The sequence below is a fragment of the Leuresthes tenuis genome, unplaced genomic scaffold, assembly GCF_036924035.1.
Source record: "Leuresthes tenuis unplaced genomic scaffold, fLeuTen1.0.hap1 SCAF_7, whole genome shotgun sequence".
NCBI lineage: Eukaryota > Metazoa > Chordata > Actinopteri > Atheriniformes > Atherinopsidae > Leuresthes > Leuresthes tenuis.
In genome coordinates, this window is record NW_027325361.1 from 19,038,538 (window position 1) to 19,053,339 (window position 14,802).

The window sequence follows — 14,802 nt, forward strand, 5'->3', positions numbered from 1 at the left end:
AGCGGATATAGAAAATGAATGAATGAATGAATGAATAGCCAGCCATGTCTGCTATTGTAACCATGGCAACACTTGGTTTTAAATTTGCTTAGGGGTACGTGTTCAAAATCTTTCAGGTAATAGGTTAATAGGATTGTTAGGTTGAAGTATATACTTGTAAATCTTGCTTTCACAGTCATCTAGAAAGAGAATTGAGACAGATGGAGCTCAACAGATCAACAGAGCTGTACACCTGCCACAAAATCTCCACAGTTTTCAAATCTGGCTCAACAAATGTAGTCCTTTTTTGTTGTTTTCTGTCATATGCCAGCTCCACCTAACTCAAACACAGAAACGCAGCATGCACAAGCACACGCATGTACAAAAACACACAATATGTTTCCTCTGATGCATGGAGAGAGATGAGGCGATAAACTATGATTAACTGAAACTCTTTAACATTTTCTCCTTGGGCTGCTTGCTTGGTTTACTCGCATGAAGAAAAAAAAGAAAAGAGAGTTAACTGCTGGGTGTAATGTTTGCTGTAAACGGCTGGGGTTCTGGAAATGGCATTTAATTCAAGCAGTCGTAATTCTTTCATCTAAAACTATGTAGAATAACAAATTTAATATAGTATTGGCTTATCTTTTCTCTCGTCTCTCTTCTCTCTCTTTACAGTATTCACCCAACATGACGATGAGTGTGTGATTTTTTTTTTTATCTTTTATTTTACTTTTTCATCCTCCCTTTATGTCAACCCCCCCCCCCCCCCCCCATTGACCCTGGTGCGTCTTGCATTACCCTCTTCCTTCCCTCCCTCCTCCTCCTCCTCTCTGTGGATGGTGTGTTGTGCCACACAGCCCCTGGGGATCCCCCTGGAAAGCAGGACTCCCCTCAAGGCCCCACATCCCAACGCCTGTAAAATGGGTGTAAGAGCTTGAGAGGGCCTCCAAGCAGCAGGAAGGATCTCCTCTCCTCTTCTCCTCGCCTGCCGGGCTCCATCGAGTGGGCCCAAGAACAGTGAGAGCCTGAACCTGCCCAGAGCCTGACTTTCCCAAAACCGGAACGTACCCTCGTGGGTGGAATCCAGGTGCAATCAAGATTTCCCTCTTCATTCAGCTCTGCCCCACCACGACCCCACCATTCTATCAAGCTGATCATAAATTATGAGGATACGCAGCTGTTGACTCAGACGGGGAAGAACACCCTGATTCAGAAACTCTTATCCTGTGGCAGGATTGATTATTTTTCTTTCTTTCAAAAAAAACATGAACTGATATGTGTTATTGTCGGGCAAGAGTGGTTTTCATTCATTAAATGTTTGTATTTTTGGTTGTTGATGATAATATCATTGTTCTAATTTTCATAATTGATATTATTCTACTAATGTAGTTATGATTTTCCTGTAATGGGCACATTTTATCTCAGCAGCAGCATCAACAATGACAGAATAAGCACACACTCGAGAAATGCACAATGATTTTCTGTTTACATGATCTGAACTTATTTGTTATTTGTGTTTGTTTTTGTCGCGGTTAGTCTCACTTCACATACCTCTCCATAAAACTTCCTCCCAACTCGTAGTCTGTGTCTTTGCCTCCTAAATGTTTTCAAAGGAAGCGTAATCAGGATAATCGACTGTCCTCCTGTGCTGAAGTGATTTGTGCTGAGGTGTTAGTATCGCAGATTGAACTAGCCATGCAGTAAAAGTAGAGGGTTGTTCCCAGCATTGCTTGTCTTGTGGTACAAAGTGTCTGTTGATGCACATGGATGATCGGATGTTTAGCTATCGCGTCTTAATAAGCAACCCCTCTCACAGCTGTCTTTTACTGCGAGAAAATGGCTCTGGTGACATCCTAAGCTGACTTTCAGGACAGAAGCTTTTTCTGATTCAGTAACTGACAGAAACTGAGTATATTTTGTGGGTCATCTTGTCTCTTATACAGATTTATTTTTGTCTGTAAATACAGCATATTTAGCTTGTATTGTGCTTGTTTTATTATTTGTTATTTACAAGTTGTCTGTGAATCCTGAAATGTGGTTCCTTATCCTCCACGACTCCAAGTGCAACAGCTTTTCCTCCCGGGATCCATTCTGGTCTCTGGCCAGTGTCTCCTTTGGGGCTGGGAGCGCTGGTGGGACCTCATGACGCAGTCACAAAGCCTCTCTTGCTCTGAGTTAGGCTCTTTGATCCACTTTCAGACAGAGCGGACTGAATTACTGTCGCTGTGGAGTTCTTGTCAACCGGTTCCCTTGGAGAGTTCCTGACGCATGGGTTACTGGACTCAGGGTGCGGATGATGGGAGCAGAGTGATGCACCTTGGGGTTCACAGATCATGCAGCAACATTGGTCGAAGGAAGAGGCTTTTGGAATGGATACATTTCCGTACTGTGGATTGTTTTCTGCAGATTGTTTTTGTCTCAAATGTATTCAACTGAAATTAAAGCCCGTAGAATCTGCACACAAAGAAAAGCGCAGTTACATGTAATACTATTTAATTTGTTTCTTTCTCTACGTTCTGTGCCCTTGGCCTTATCAGCACTCACTGTCGCTCTTTCAAAGGCATAAACTATCCCACATGGCACTCACATCATGTCACATTTGTGTGCAAACAAGTGAAAACTAAACAACCGTCGTAGCCTCTCTGGGTGATGGCGACGCACTTGTCAGTTTCCTGATATCAATGTGAACAGATTGCACCCAGACGTCAACAGGGATATCTCCAGGATTTGGCTCTCAGTGGCCTTGGGATCACTTTCTCCAGTGTTTTTTTTTCGGTGTAGTGACACACACCTTCCCTCTTTCCTCCTGCCCCACCCCCAAACAAACACACACACACACACCCTTTCATTTCCTTTCTTTTTGTAAATACTGTATAATGCATTTTGATATCATTGACATGTTTTGATATGTCAGTCACTACCAATGAATACAGCTGAAAGTAAATTATAAATAAGACTGTCCATGTTTTTCATAGAGAAAGGATGTGCTAACCATTTGGCTCATGTGGCTAAATTTATAGAATACAGTAATGTGGCTAAATGTATAGATTACTGTAACACTGAATGCAGACTGTATGCTAAAGACAGGCGGAGGGGAGGATGGGACAGTGAGAGGACAGGACAGAGAGAGAAGCAGACGAGTTGTGGCGTCCTCGCTCTGCCCTTGACTCCTTTTATGACGGTCATGACGTTTCTGTTGGTTTTGAAAATAGAATTTAAAAAAGAAACATCGTGTGAATACGTTTTCCAAAGGGCATCTTCTCACGAAAAACACGTGACCTCATATTACCGTTTTTAATATGAAGGATTTTTATCAATTTAAGAAAACTTTTAAAATGGAAAAAATACTTAACTAAACCTCATTTTAAATTAAGTATAGATCCAAAAGTAATACTTATGGGGAAAAACTGTGTCCTTTGCTATTCACTCCCGTAATAGCGTTGTATAGTTTGAAGCGCTCTCACTGATCCTCTCTCAGTCCTCTGTGTATATTGATTGTTGGCCATCTCTGTACTTCTATTGTGATGTATAATACTGTACCATTAGGAAGATTGGCTGGTCGGGTGGGGTTGTATTATTGACTTGGGGAGGGTTGGGGATTCAAGGGAGGGGGATATAAATGATTCTCCTGTACCATTCATAGTCCTCTCTGATGACACGGCAGTATTCAATATGAAGCAGTCTGTCTCTTGGGTTTGCTTTGTATTTCATGGTAGGATAGTTGAGAATCTTGTCTTAGGGACTTTAGGTGTCTTGTGTAGGTAATAAAGATGTTCTTTGTATGTTTCTTTATATTGTAAAGTTTCTTTTAGACTGAAAGAAAAACAGATAATTTGCTTATCAAAAAAGAAACAATGCATCAATAATAAATGTCATTTGATTTTTCCCTGTGGTTTGAATCTCTTTGACATTATAACCCTTATCTCAAGCCGCACACATAGAGATGCTGTATCCACTCCAGCAACTGATGTTCATTGAACCATGTTAAACTTTCAAAAACACATTTCCCACAATATCTTTATGTATTTTGGCAAAGACACATAGTGGCAGCACAACAGTTATTTTTAACATAGTTTCTATATATAGTTTGAATTTTGAGCTGCCTAAGTTTTGAATATAAATGGTGTACATATATAAATGAAAATAAACATGTTTTTATTAAGCGTTGGTATATTTTTGATTACTTTTAATTAATTCCCCAAACAAAATAGGGATTAAAAAAATCCACTCATCTGTGCCTTCAAATTACTGTTCACAATGATTAAATCAGAACATCACCAAGGCATTGTAGAGTAAACAAGGTTTGGTTGGAGGCACCCAAAGCATATATCCAACGATGAATTAACTAATTTAGGAGTCAGACTATCTGAAATCAGTTTGAACAGTTATGGTTTAGAGCTTGAATGAATAAATAAAGGCTTTCTGCTCAGTTTAATACTATCGAATATACTTTTTCTGGCAATGATTTTACGTTAATTGTTTTTCATTTAGGGAAAATACATATTTCCATGTAATTAGGCACTAAAACCACTGCCCTCTGAATGACTCCGACGTAAAACATAAATAAGCACGTAAACATCCACGACGTGCAGGAGCTCAAGGTTAACTGCCTGTTGAGTTAGTGCATACGAAGTACGTTTGACGTTGTTTATGCATCGTTACGTATTCCTTCCCCTGTTCTCTGACGTATCAACTGCAACCTGACTTCTCCACTGTAAGCTGCAGGAAGGGGACACTGCTCGGGACCAAAACAACGTTGTTTGGAGGTATGCTTTAGTTTATTTTGATTTAGAAATTTGATACTCAAAACATTTAGACTTGACCACGTTAACCTGAATCGATCAATACAATGCCCCGTACTTAGACTACACGTAAATATTCCATTACTTTTCACTTTTAGTGCTAGCTTGTATAGCCACGTACCTAGCAAGAGTACGGCTAATGCTACAATATTTTGCTACTCTATTAGCATTAGCCTGCTAGCCGCTTAAAGACTTAGCAGCAGGATAACTTGTAAGAAACTTCTGGAAACACGACTGTCTTAATTGTTGGAGCACAAAAGATAACAGGTACGATTATGGTAAAATTGTTAACATGTTAGTATGTATTATGTTCAAATATATGATCGATGATAATATCTGGTAGTTTATTGACGGTCTTGGGAGACACTTATGCGGTTGATGCGGATATGTTATGGCTTATTGCACCGGATGATTTTTATCGAACAAGGACTCAGCACACACTTTGAAACCTCAACTGAGAGTGCACGATGTATTTACGTTTCCTTATCTTTCTTATCAGTGATGTTGTAATGACTGAACAAATGGAGAGTATGGACGCTTCGGATGGCCACGTTAATGTTCCATCTGCTAAGAAGAGTGGCCAAACCTCGCTGCTGGATAGCGGGGAAGACTTTGAGGTTTTAGATGAAGAAGATATTGACGACGAGCCTCCTCCTCTCGAAGATGCCGGTGGTGGGAAGGGGAAAAACGCTGATGACACAGAAAAGAAAACCGCAGATGAAGATCCAGACCCACCTGGTCAAGTCGATGAATGGCTAGATGTGTTAGGTATGCAAAAAGTATCCCATAACACGAACAACTGTTGTGGAATACATTTCCACATGAGCTTAGAAGGTATGGGTAATTATTAGGATGTGGAACCGGCAGAGAAAGTGAAGATGCTGACCTTTGGATTTTAGAGAAATGGGTCAAAGCTAATGGGAGGTCCCTCTGTCACTTGTATTAAAGGAATAAAATGACTCACCTCCCTTTCTGTGTTGAAAGCAACAACAAACAGCTTTTCATCCTTTACGTTAATTTTCTACTGTATAAGCACAGCTTTTTTTTAAAATAGCCCAAATCAACAAACTTGTTAATATTGACACCAAGGCGATTGTGATTTGACATGAAATTTGCTCAACGGTCAGTGAAAAGCTATCCGTTCTGTTACTGATTTATTTAACGTGAGTCCCTCTGCAGGTAATGACCAACTGAAGAAAAAAGTCTTGGACGCTGGAAGGGGAAGAGACAGCCGGCCTCAGAAAGGACAAAACATAAAGATTCACCTTAAAACATACCTAACTGATGGGACACAAGTGGAGGATCAACCGGATTTGTCTTTTACTCTGGGAGATGGGGATGTTATTCAGGTAAACACTTTTTTACTTGTCTTTTGAGTAACACTGTGTGGTGTTGGCAGAAATGTCCAGCTATGCATTATTTGCATAGAGCACTTAGTATCACATCATACAAGTATTTGTACTGCATTCTCCTACCAGGCGCTGGATCTGACGGTGCAGCTCATGGAAATGGGAGAGAAGGCTCTCATCCGGACTGATGCAAAATATGCATACGGTGCCCGGGGAAGGTAGGGAAGCGTTTCAAAGTGCTTGGTATGACAGCTGCGAAAACCCATCTTGTAACGTAGAAATAGCAATGTAACACTTTAAATCCCGTTGATTTTTATGAATCACAAACGCTTCTTTTCCGCTCACCCTGTTCCAGCTTCTTGTTTGGAGTCCATGGCTTTGTTTGAACCGCTGCTTTGCATTTCAGGAAGGCTTGTTTCAGAGCAGCATCAAGTCGTTGCTGGTCTGGATCAGAGAAGTGCTTGTGCCCACGCATGAGGGCAGGATTATGTTGAGTAACCACGGCAAGAAAAAAAACCTTTTGTGTTTAAAAAGAAAACAAACAAGTATGTTATATTAATGCATCTCCTTAATCCAAAGGAGAAAAGTTAAAAACTGACTTTCGACATGATCATGATGTCAAAGCAACAGTGTAAGGTCATCAGTCATTTAATTTTCCACCAGTGTATTATAAATGCTGCTCATCAAACGGCGTGTTTTTTAAAAAAAAGAAAAAAAAACTGTCAGTGTTACAAAGTTTCTTAATGCAGACTGTTGATATTAATGCTATGTGTTAATTTTCTTGGAATTAGGAACACAGGCAACGTTCAGACTGCATGTCAAATCTGGCCCAAATCTGATTTAATTTTTTTTTATTCGCTCATATGTGACTCGGAACAGTGTGAACAGCGATTTGTCCCACTTCATTATGAGGTCATAAATTGGAAACAGATTGGACTGTTTACAGGGTGACCTCAGTCTGTACAGTCAAATGGAATTCCTGCGTATCTCGTGACGTGGTCGTGTTTTGTTCATGTGCATCATGACGTTGGTGTTGGTTTTTGTGCGCATGGGATGGTTCAGTGTGGTGAACCGTTCACATTAAAATCTGATGGTAGCCACATTAAAAAGAGTAATGTGAACAGGCCAACAAACTATGTGATCTGAGCAGTAAATTGGAATTTAACATTAAGGCCTGCAGTCTGAACGTAGTCTATGATATCAAAATCTCAGCGTTTTCAACACATTTACTGTTCAAAGCAGAGAAAAAAGTTTGGCTTCTTTGGCGCTTTGCTATAAACAACAGATGCTAGTCATCAGTTACATAGTTTGTTCAACTGAAGAAAAAAGAAAAAAATCTTTAAAAGTGCTAACATAGCGTATAATTCTAATAACTACTCATATATGAGGTTAAGGACAGTGGAAGAAAGATTTTACTTTAGCCGGCAAGCTGGGGTCGAGATAGACAAATCTAGCCCAAGTTTCAGATGAGGATGTCAGATCTCTGACTTTTCCTTAGATTTTTCTTCCCAGTTCTCAAGCTCCCAGTTATAATGGATTCCAGCTTTAGACGCTGGTAAAATGAGACAAAAAGTATGAATGAAAGAGGAGCCAAACTGTTTCCTGGCTATGTGCTTCTCTCTAGAAATTTAGAATAATCTAGATGCAGGTTAACATGTTATACAGTTGGTGTTGGAAGTAGAGGTTCATCGATTGAAATGGCAAATTAACTGACACCAAAAGGATATTCTACAAACTGTTGTTAGCTGAGCAGCCTCCACTATCACAATTGTTAACACATGAGTACATGGTACAGTTTTTAAGATCAAGGTACTGCCAGCATGTGGCATTTCCAGTTCAATCTTGGCTTTGCAGCTTAGACATGTGTCTCAGATGGCAAGATTCTTATATTAAGAAAAATCCAACGCATGGATAGTTAACATAAACCCTCTTTCCTCCCGCTGGTGTCGGGCAGCACCTGTGCATATTTGGAGCAGCAGCTCTCAGTCATGTCAGGTGTCATAATAGCAAAGTTGGCAGTGTGTTGCACATGTAGTATTTAGCAACTCGTTCCCAGTGATTAATTGAAATACTCTGCCCTCTTATTTTACTTTCTGAAAAGGAAACGCTGAGTAAATACTTTGAGGTGTACCACTGAGCTCGGAGCAAAAATCCCTCTGTCCAAGCTGTGGCTATATTCCGATTGAAAGTTTGCTATTGGTAGGGCTCTCCTTCGAACAGCCGGTTACATTGATGGATTTTCGTGGCTCTTGGGTGATGTACAAGCCAACCAGTTCTTGGAAGATTGCTGTAATATACTTCTGACTATTTTAATCCCTGCTCCTGTGTCCTTCCCTCTCCAGTCTTGAACCTGAGGTACCCCCAAATGCTGAGCTGTCAATGGAGGTGGAACTTTTGGAAGCTACTGATGCTCCAGACCTGGAGCTTCTACCCCCTGCAGAAAAGATTGCCCTGGCCAGCCATAAGAGAGAAAGGGGCAATGTCCACTACCAGCGTGGGGACTATACTTTTGCAGTCAACTCGTATAGCATTGCCCTGCAGATAACAGAGTCCAGCTCCAAAGGTGAGATGAACACGGAGTCTGGTCATAGTGAGATTTATTGTCGCTCTGACAACATTGATTAGGCATCTAATTAAGATTTAAAGTTTAAGACTCTTTTTTTCCAGATTGCCTGGTTAAAAATGTCAAACTCACTTGTAGCGACATCCCATTTGAATTATTTGTGTTTTTGTTTTTTTTAAACAGTTGACATTAGCCCCGAGGAGGAGAATGAGCTGTTGGACGTTAAAGTGAAGTGTCTGAACAACATGGCTGCCTCTCAGTTGAAACTCGACCACTATGATGCGGCTCTCAAGTCTTGCGTCTTAGCACTTGCTCACCAGCCGGACAACATCAAAGCCCTTTTCCGCATGGGCAAGGTACGCGCTACTCTTGTTCTTTCCGGTTCTCTTTGTTGGACTCCTCTAGCTTCCCTCCCTTAATGCAGCATGATTTTACTTTAGGTGCTGGCTTTGCAAGGTGAATACACAGAAGCCATTCAAACCTTGAGGAGAGCACTGAAGCTGGAACCAAGCAACAAGGTACTATCAGCCTCATCCTTTTATTATTTGGTGAAATCCATCTTTTAAAATGTAGAAATGTCAGTGTACCTTGATGGCCAGCAGATGGCACTATAAGGTAAACTACTAGTTAGATTGTAGCACAAGGTCAGGTAGACTGCTGATTCATCATTTCAAAGGATCTGTTTTCATGTTGTTGCTGTAAATAGGTCCGGCCTGCACCCCAGCCATATCTAATGCCGAGCCACTGCCTCTGTTCTCCCGCTTATACAGCTGGGTATAAGCAGCTCTTTGGCTATACAAGGCCACTTGACAGAGCATATTGGAGTGTGTGGGTTTCTTGGATCAGCTGCAGCAGCATGGTGCTCATGCCCAGAATTCCCCACTTCAGTCCTACACCAATCTGTCAAACAGCACATGGCCTGTACACCACTTTTCAGCCAACACATGCAGTGCAAATGTAATGCACCACAACATTTTAAAATAGTACATCTTAGATGAATTGCTTAATATAAGTGCCCGTGTGTAGCTGGGAACTCAAAGTACTAAAGAGCTCTTTTGCTTGGCAGAGTTGAACCAGGTAATAACCAACACCCTTTGTGTCCGTTCATATTGGCATGTTTGGAGGGCGCCTTGATTTATTCCTTAATGCTAAAAAGTGTGCATCTATATCATTGGTCTAATAACGAAAAGATGCTCATTATAATCAGCGAGGCAGTCTTAAACGGGACCAGGAAGTGACTAGATGCACCATCACCGTCCAAACACAGACAGACAAACCGTCTGCATTTTAGACGCTTGTGTCAGCCGATCACACCCTCAATCATAAACTCAAATGGACAAGAGAAGATTTATTTGTCTGTTGGTTTTTTTTTTTGCTTTTTTTTTTACTTATTGAAATTAGTGGACTTGACATTCCCAGTTTAGATTGTCTTCAATTGTCTCAGCGCAGTCTTTCGACTAACAGATCGAAGGACTGGCAATATATATATATATATATATATATATATATATGTTTATCCTACTTTATCCTCTCTCCGTGGCACAAGCAAGTGTTATGTATAACTTTTGTCTGTTTGGTGGGCAGTTGGTTTAACAGTAACACTGACAGATGTTTGCATTGTGCGTGTATTACAGACAGACTCTGACTCTTTACTCTTACAGATCCGTACAGTTAAACTATGCCCGAAACATTAAATCAGTATTAAATGGACATTTTTGTAAACCGTAATGGCTCCCTGCCTTTTTGAAGTGCTTTTACTAAAGATAAATGTTTTGTTTTTTTTGTCTCTGATAACTTTGCTTTGCTTAGTCACTCACCATCTTTAAGAGCAGTGCAGTGACTCACATCTGAGCCCATGCTGGAACAATAACTGAGCCCATATCCTGGAATAAATGTGTGGACATGTGGGCTAAACTACAGGCTAATTTTGTGATACAAGTCTGTGATTTCTTGGAAGGAGCGGCATAAACATTTTTCCTGTATTTAATTATGTTAAGTTTATATCTGTCACTGCCTCTTTAATCTACGATAAGGCAGGAAAGAAAAGAAGAAAAAACATGGTGACCACTTGTGTCTGCTGATTTAAAGGCAATGTCACCCTGATACATTATTGTTACCAGGGAGATCGGTCTTTGGTTTGTTTGTTATGCAGCAGCAAGACTTTGTTTCCAGCAAATGAGGATAACACCTTCGGTGGAGGGGTTTGAAATTTGAACTCGAGCCTGCTACACCTATTTGCTTTATCTCTTGTATAGACAATTCATGCGGAGCTCTCCAAGCTGGTGAAGAAGCACTCGGAGCAAAGGGGAGCAGAACAGGCCATGTATAAGAAGATGCTGGGTAACCCCTCGAGTAGTAGCAACGTCCAGAAACCCCGAGCCAAGTCTTCATGGGTGAGAAGGAAAACAACGTGTTAAAACTGTAGGCTCAGTTAAGATCCTTCTGGACTTGCACAAGTTCTCTTGGAGTTACATGTAACTGCAGATAAAACAGGAAGCATTTGTCTTAATGTGTCATCAGCCTTCTCAAACTAAACTCCCTTTTTTTTTTTCTTTCCTTTCTGCAGGGTCTCAGCTGGAAGTGGCTGTTTGGTGCCACTGCAGTGGCCATTGGCGGCGTAGCTTTATCTGTTGTCATAGCTGCCAGAAATTGAAGCGAGCCTGCAGTGGTGACATGACGAGTCAAAAGCAGCGGAGGAGCCCTAAACACTGAAGCACATCGAGCTGCTCCTTCTGACCTTTCATCAGAGGGGGTGGAAATGTCAGTTGGTCGATTGCCTCTTCATAGTCACTCTCTTTTTCTCTACTATGTTTGAGAACCATTTGTGACAAATAATAAATCTTCAGTAACTGCATATGGAAAACGTCTTTCCAGCCTCGTTAATGTGTAGGTTTATGCCTTTCTGTCAGATTGCCAGACACCGTTTTCTGTTGCTGCCATTGTTTTTGTCGTCTGTGTTTGGAGCTGATTATTTGAAATGAATGACTAGTCGAGGACGGATTCAGATGGAAGCCGTTTTGATTCTTTCTCCTATATAAACAAATTGCTTTTGTGCTATGGTCCTTTTTGACTCAGCTGTAGTTTCAAAGCATTAGATTGTGCTTGTTAAGTAATATTATCCAAGAGATGTGATTTCACTTTGTTATGCTACAATGTTCCTAATCAAATTGCTCTCTCTTGTCTGAGGTCCACACTATGACAAGCACTGCACCTGACCCATTCCTTCATTTGTGTTGTATCATGGTAGATCCCCGTTGTGAACGTCCGAAGACGGAGGCGTTTTTACGCTGAAATAACTTTTTTAAAATCTTGTCTGCCTCATTAGAAAGATGGAAGCGCAAAAATGTATGAGAACGTGTACGTATTTTAGTTGAGTTAAACCTTATAAACTGCAACCTCGGTAAGTTATGTCTAATTGAATCAACGCCTCTCTGAGACTGTCGGCGACACAGGACAGGTGGCACGTGCTTGATTGATGTTTTTGGGTTGCAATTCACAGCTGAAGGATTTCTTCATCATGATCACTAAACCTACACGTGTCAATTCATGGCTTGTAAGCATTGAAGTGGAAGGAGAGTTTATTTTTTACCATTTGATTTCCAGTCAGTTGTGTGTTTGTTTTTGATGATTAAGACCAAATGTTGAATGATGTCTTGCATACACTGTAATCCTGCTTTGGAGGTTGACCTGAAATTGTGTTCCTCTACATGTTTTATTTATTTTCCTGTTGTTGATCATTTCCACATCACAGACAGATGTAGTTACTGGACCTGTGGTTTTCTCAGAGTAGGTGATAGTCCACTAGAGCCAAATGTTGTGTAATTTCCAAATATTTGCTGACACTAACTGGTCAGAAAAGTCCCTGGCATTCCTTGGATTAGCTAAAAAAAAAAAAAAATGTATTTATCACAATAAAATATGTCTTATCAAACAACCTTTCCTTTGTGTATTTTTATTTATAGTTACGGACTGTTCTGAACGGACTTTACACGGCTTTCGCTGTTCAGCAGCATGTAAAACATGCTGTTCTGTATCTATGCTTTTATGATGGAGGAGGTGGAGACGTGACTGCTTATCAGTGTGTATTTGGTAAATCCTCCATTCAAATACAATAAGTCATATTTGCATGTTTGCCGATCTCAACGGTCCTCTGCAAAACAAAGACAACTAAGCTTGTAGTTATGAAGTGATTTCCCTTTACAGCTGGACGTTCCGAAGTTGTCTGGATATCCGCTTTTCCCCCCTTTTCCTCCGGACATTGACGTTTTGCTGACGTAATTAAATGACCTATCTTTTCCCTCTTCCTACGCACTGGTGATGGGTGATGCCTGTCTGCACGGCGCTAACAATCTGTTTTCCACCACCGAAAAATAATTGTTAATTAGAATATTTATTATAGTAGACAAAATAATAGTCAACAATTAAAATATATATATATATAAATAACAGAACTGTCAGAGAAGTTTTCCGACTCAACTGTTGTCGGAAGAAAAAAAAAAGAATGAATGCAAATCAACAACTCTGATAAACTATAACACGTGTGGAATATATATTACTGTCATGTTGGAAAATGACACACATACGTTAATGTCAGTTAATTTCTTCTGTCAAACATGACCGTATTGGGCTCCATCACTGCCCGGTGACTTCATCATCAGTGACCAGTCGCTGAATATTCATTGAAAAGCAACGAGAGTTCTCGGTTTACGACAGAGTGCGTCCGTGCGCGTGGTGGGAACGGTGGCAAGATGGCGGCGCTGAAGGAGGAGCAGTGCTACGGACTGTCCTGTGGAAGAGTGAGCAACGGCAGCAATGTCACCGTCTTTCACGTTAAACTCACTGACAGCGCGCTGAGGGCGTTTGAAGGCTATCAGAGCAGTAAGGTAAACGGACCTTTACATTACCGTGTCATTTCGGTTGGCGTCTGAAGTCTGTCCTGGCGGCTGTGACAGGCATAGTGAGGTCAGCCACCGCTCTGTCTGTTGCTGCCTTCAAGCTGCGATTCACAGCAGGCAGGCTAGTAGGACTGTAAAGTGTGTAGTTTAGCGGCCACTGGGTTTTTGAGTGGCCGAGCTGACTGTTGTTGTGTGTTTTTTTTTTTTTTTTGTTGTTGTTGCTTTATGGCGTTTTCTAGCCAAACTCGGAATCACTCCACATCGATTATTTGTCTGTTGTTAGTTGTTTCATTACATTAGGCTGTTTTGTTTCAGTTCTCGCAAGAATCTGAACTTAATGTGTCAAACCGAAATGTATTAGCAACCCGTAGGAAATCAAACCGAAGGCATTGGGCAGTTTACGTCGTGTCTGCAGATGTTTCCAGAAACTTTGTGAAGCTGTCAAAATGTTTGGCAGAGCCTGCTAGCTAAACTAGCCTGCGACTGCTCAGAAAACTGTTGGGCATTTAAATGCTACTCTCCCCCTGACTCTGAAGTTGTTAACTCAACGAAAGCCTTGCCTCGGTTGAGTGTTTCATGTCGACGTTGTGAAATAATTTTGGGGGAAAAACTACCCAGCATTCACGCGAGAGATGGTTATTTGATTTCCCAGCACCCTCGGTGCTAGTAAAGCTTAACAGCTTTAGAAATGCGTCAAAGTTATTTATAAGTAGATTCAACGCGTCTTTTGTCAGCAGTGGTTTTCTAAGGGCAAAAATCCATGGTCCGGTCTCTCGAAATGGCCCTGCTTCAGCCTTTTGCCTGGCTTCTTCTTTTCTTTTTTTTCTTTTTTTATGAGAGCTTTAAGTCTGCTGGTGGCCATCTAACGTTTCAGCTTCTATAAATATTTGACAGGGTAAACTTGGCAGGCCAGGAGGAAAGGGCCTTATCTCCAGATTCAGTGGCTGTGTACAGCAGGACTGCAGCTGATAAACCACAAGTATAAAACTGGAACTGGTAACTGGATGACCACCAGCTGTAGGAAGAGCTATACTACAGCAAATTACCCATTATGGGGCCAAAAATTGTGTGGCAAAAGAATATTAAGCTTTAGTTTTAATCCTCACTTTTTAAAGACTTTTCTTTTAGACAAACTTTTCCAAGATTATGAGATTTTAACACGTTTTTGCCAACAAAAAGGGCATTTCTTTGAGGTGTTTTGTATATTTTGA

General features: G+C 40.9%; 4 protein-coding genes across 5 annotated transcripts in view; 3 read left to right on the plus strand and 1 right to left on the minus strand.

The window, feature by feature from the left end:
* ssbp4 (single stranded DNA binding protein 4) overlaps positions 1-4,144 on the plus strand; it is an 86,056-nt gene extending 81,912 nt beyond the window's left edge. Inside the window, exon 17 of one of the 2 annotated variants that reach the window (XM_072389703.1) lies at positions 658-4,144. In XM_072389703.1, coding sequence (XP_072245804.1) covers positions 658-687 — 30 coding nt within the window. In that variant the 3' untranslated portion in view covers positions 688-4,144. The remainder of the gene's footprint in view (positions 1-657) is intronic. The other variant, XM_072389702.1, reaches the window with a different exon arrangement.
* The window catches only part of edem3 (ER degradation enhancer, mannosidase alpha-like 3), a 461,179-nt gene that overhangs the window by 247,916 nt on the left and 198,461 nt on the right, over positions 1-14,802 (minus strand). The window lies entirely within an intron of this gene.
* On the plus strand, positions 4,630-12,630 carry fkbp8 (FKBP prolyl isomerase 8). The gene is made up of 9 exons (XM_072389704.1): positions 4,630-4,748; positions 5,284-5,552; positions 5,964-6,133; positions 6,263-6,351; positions 8,476-8,696; positions 8,880-9,052; positions 9,137-9,214; positions 10,952-11,089; positions 11,263-12,630. The coding sequence occupies exons 2-9, from the start codon at positions 5,294-5,296 to the stop codon at positions 11,347-11,349; spliced, it is 1,215 nt and encodes a 404-aa protein (XP_072245805.1). The 5' UTR covers positions 4,630-4,748; positions 5,284-5,293; the 3' UTR covers positions 11,350-12,630.
* ell (elongation factor RNA polymerase II) overlaps positions 13,423-14,802 on the plus strand; it is a 28,917-nt gene continuing 27,537 nt past the window's right edge. The window contains exon 1 of the mRNA XM_072389705.1: positions 13,423-13,579. Within this exon, the coding sequence (XP_072245806.1) occupies positions 13,445-13,579 (135 nt within the window). The 5' untranslated portion in view covers positions 13,423-13,444. The remainder of the gene's footprint in view (positions 13,580-14,802) is intronic.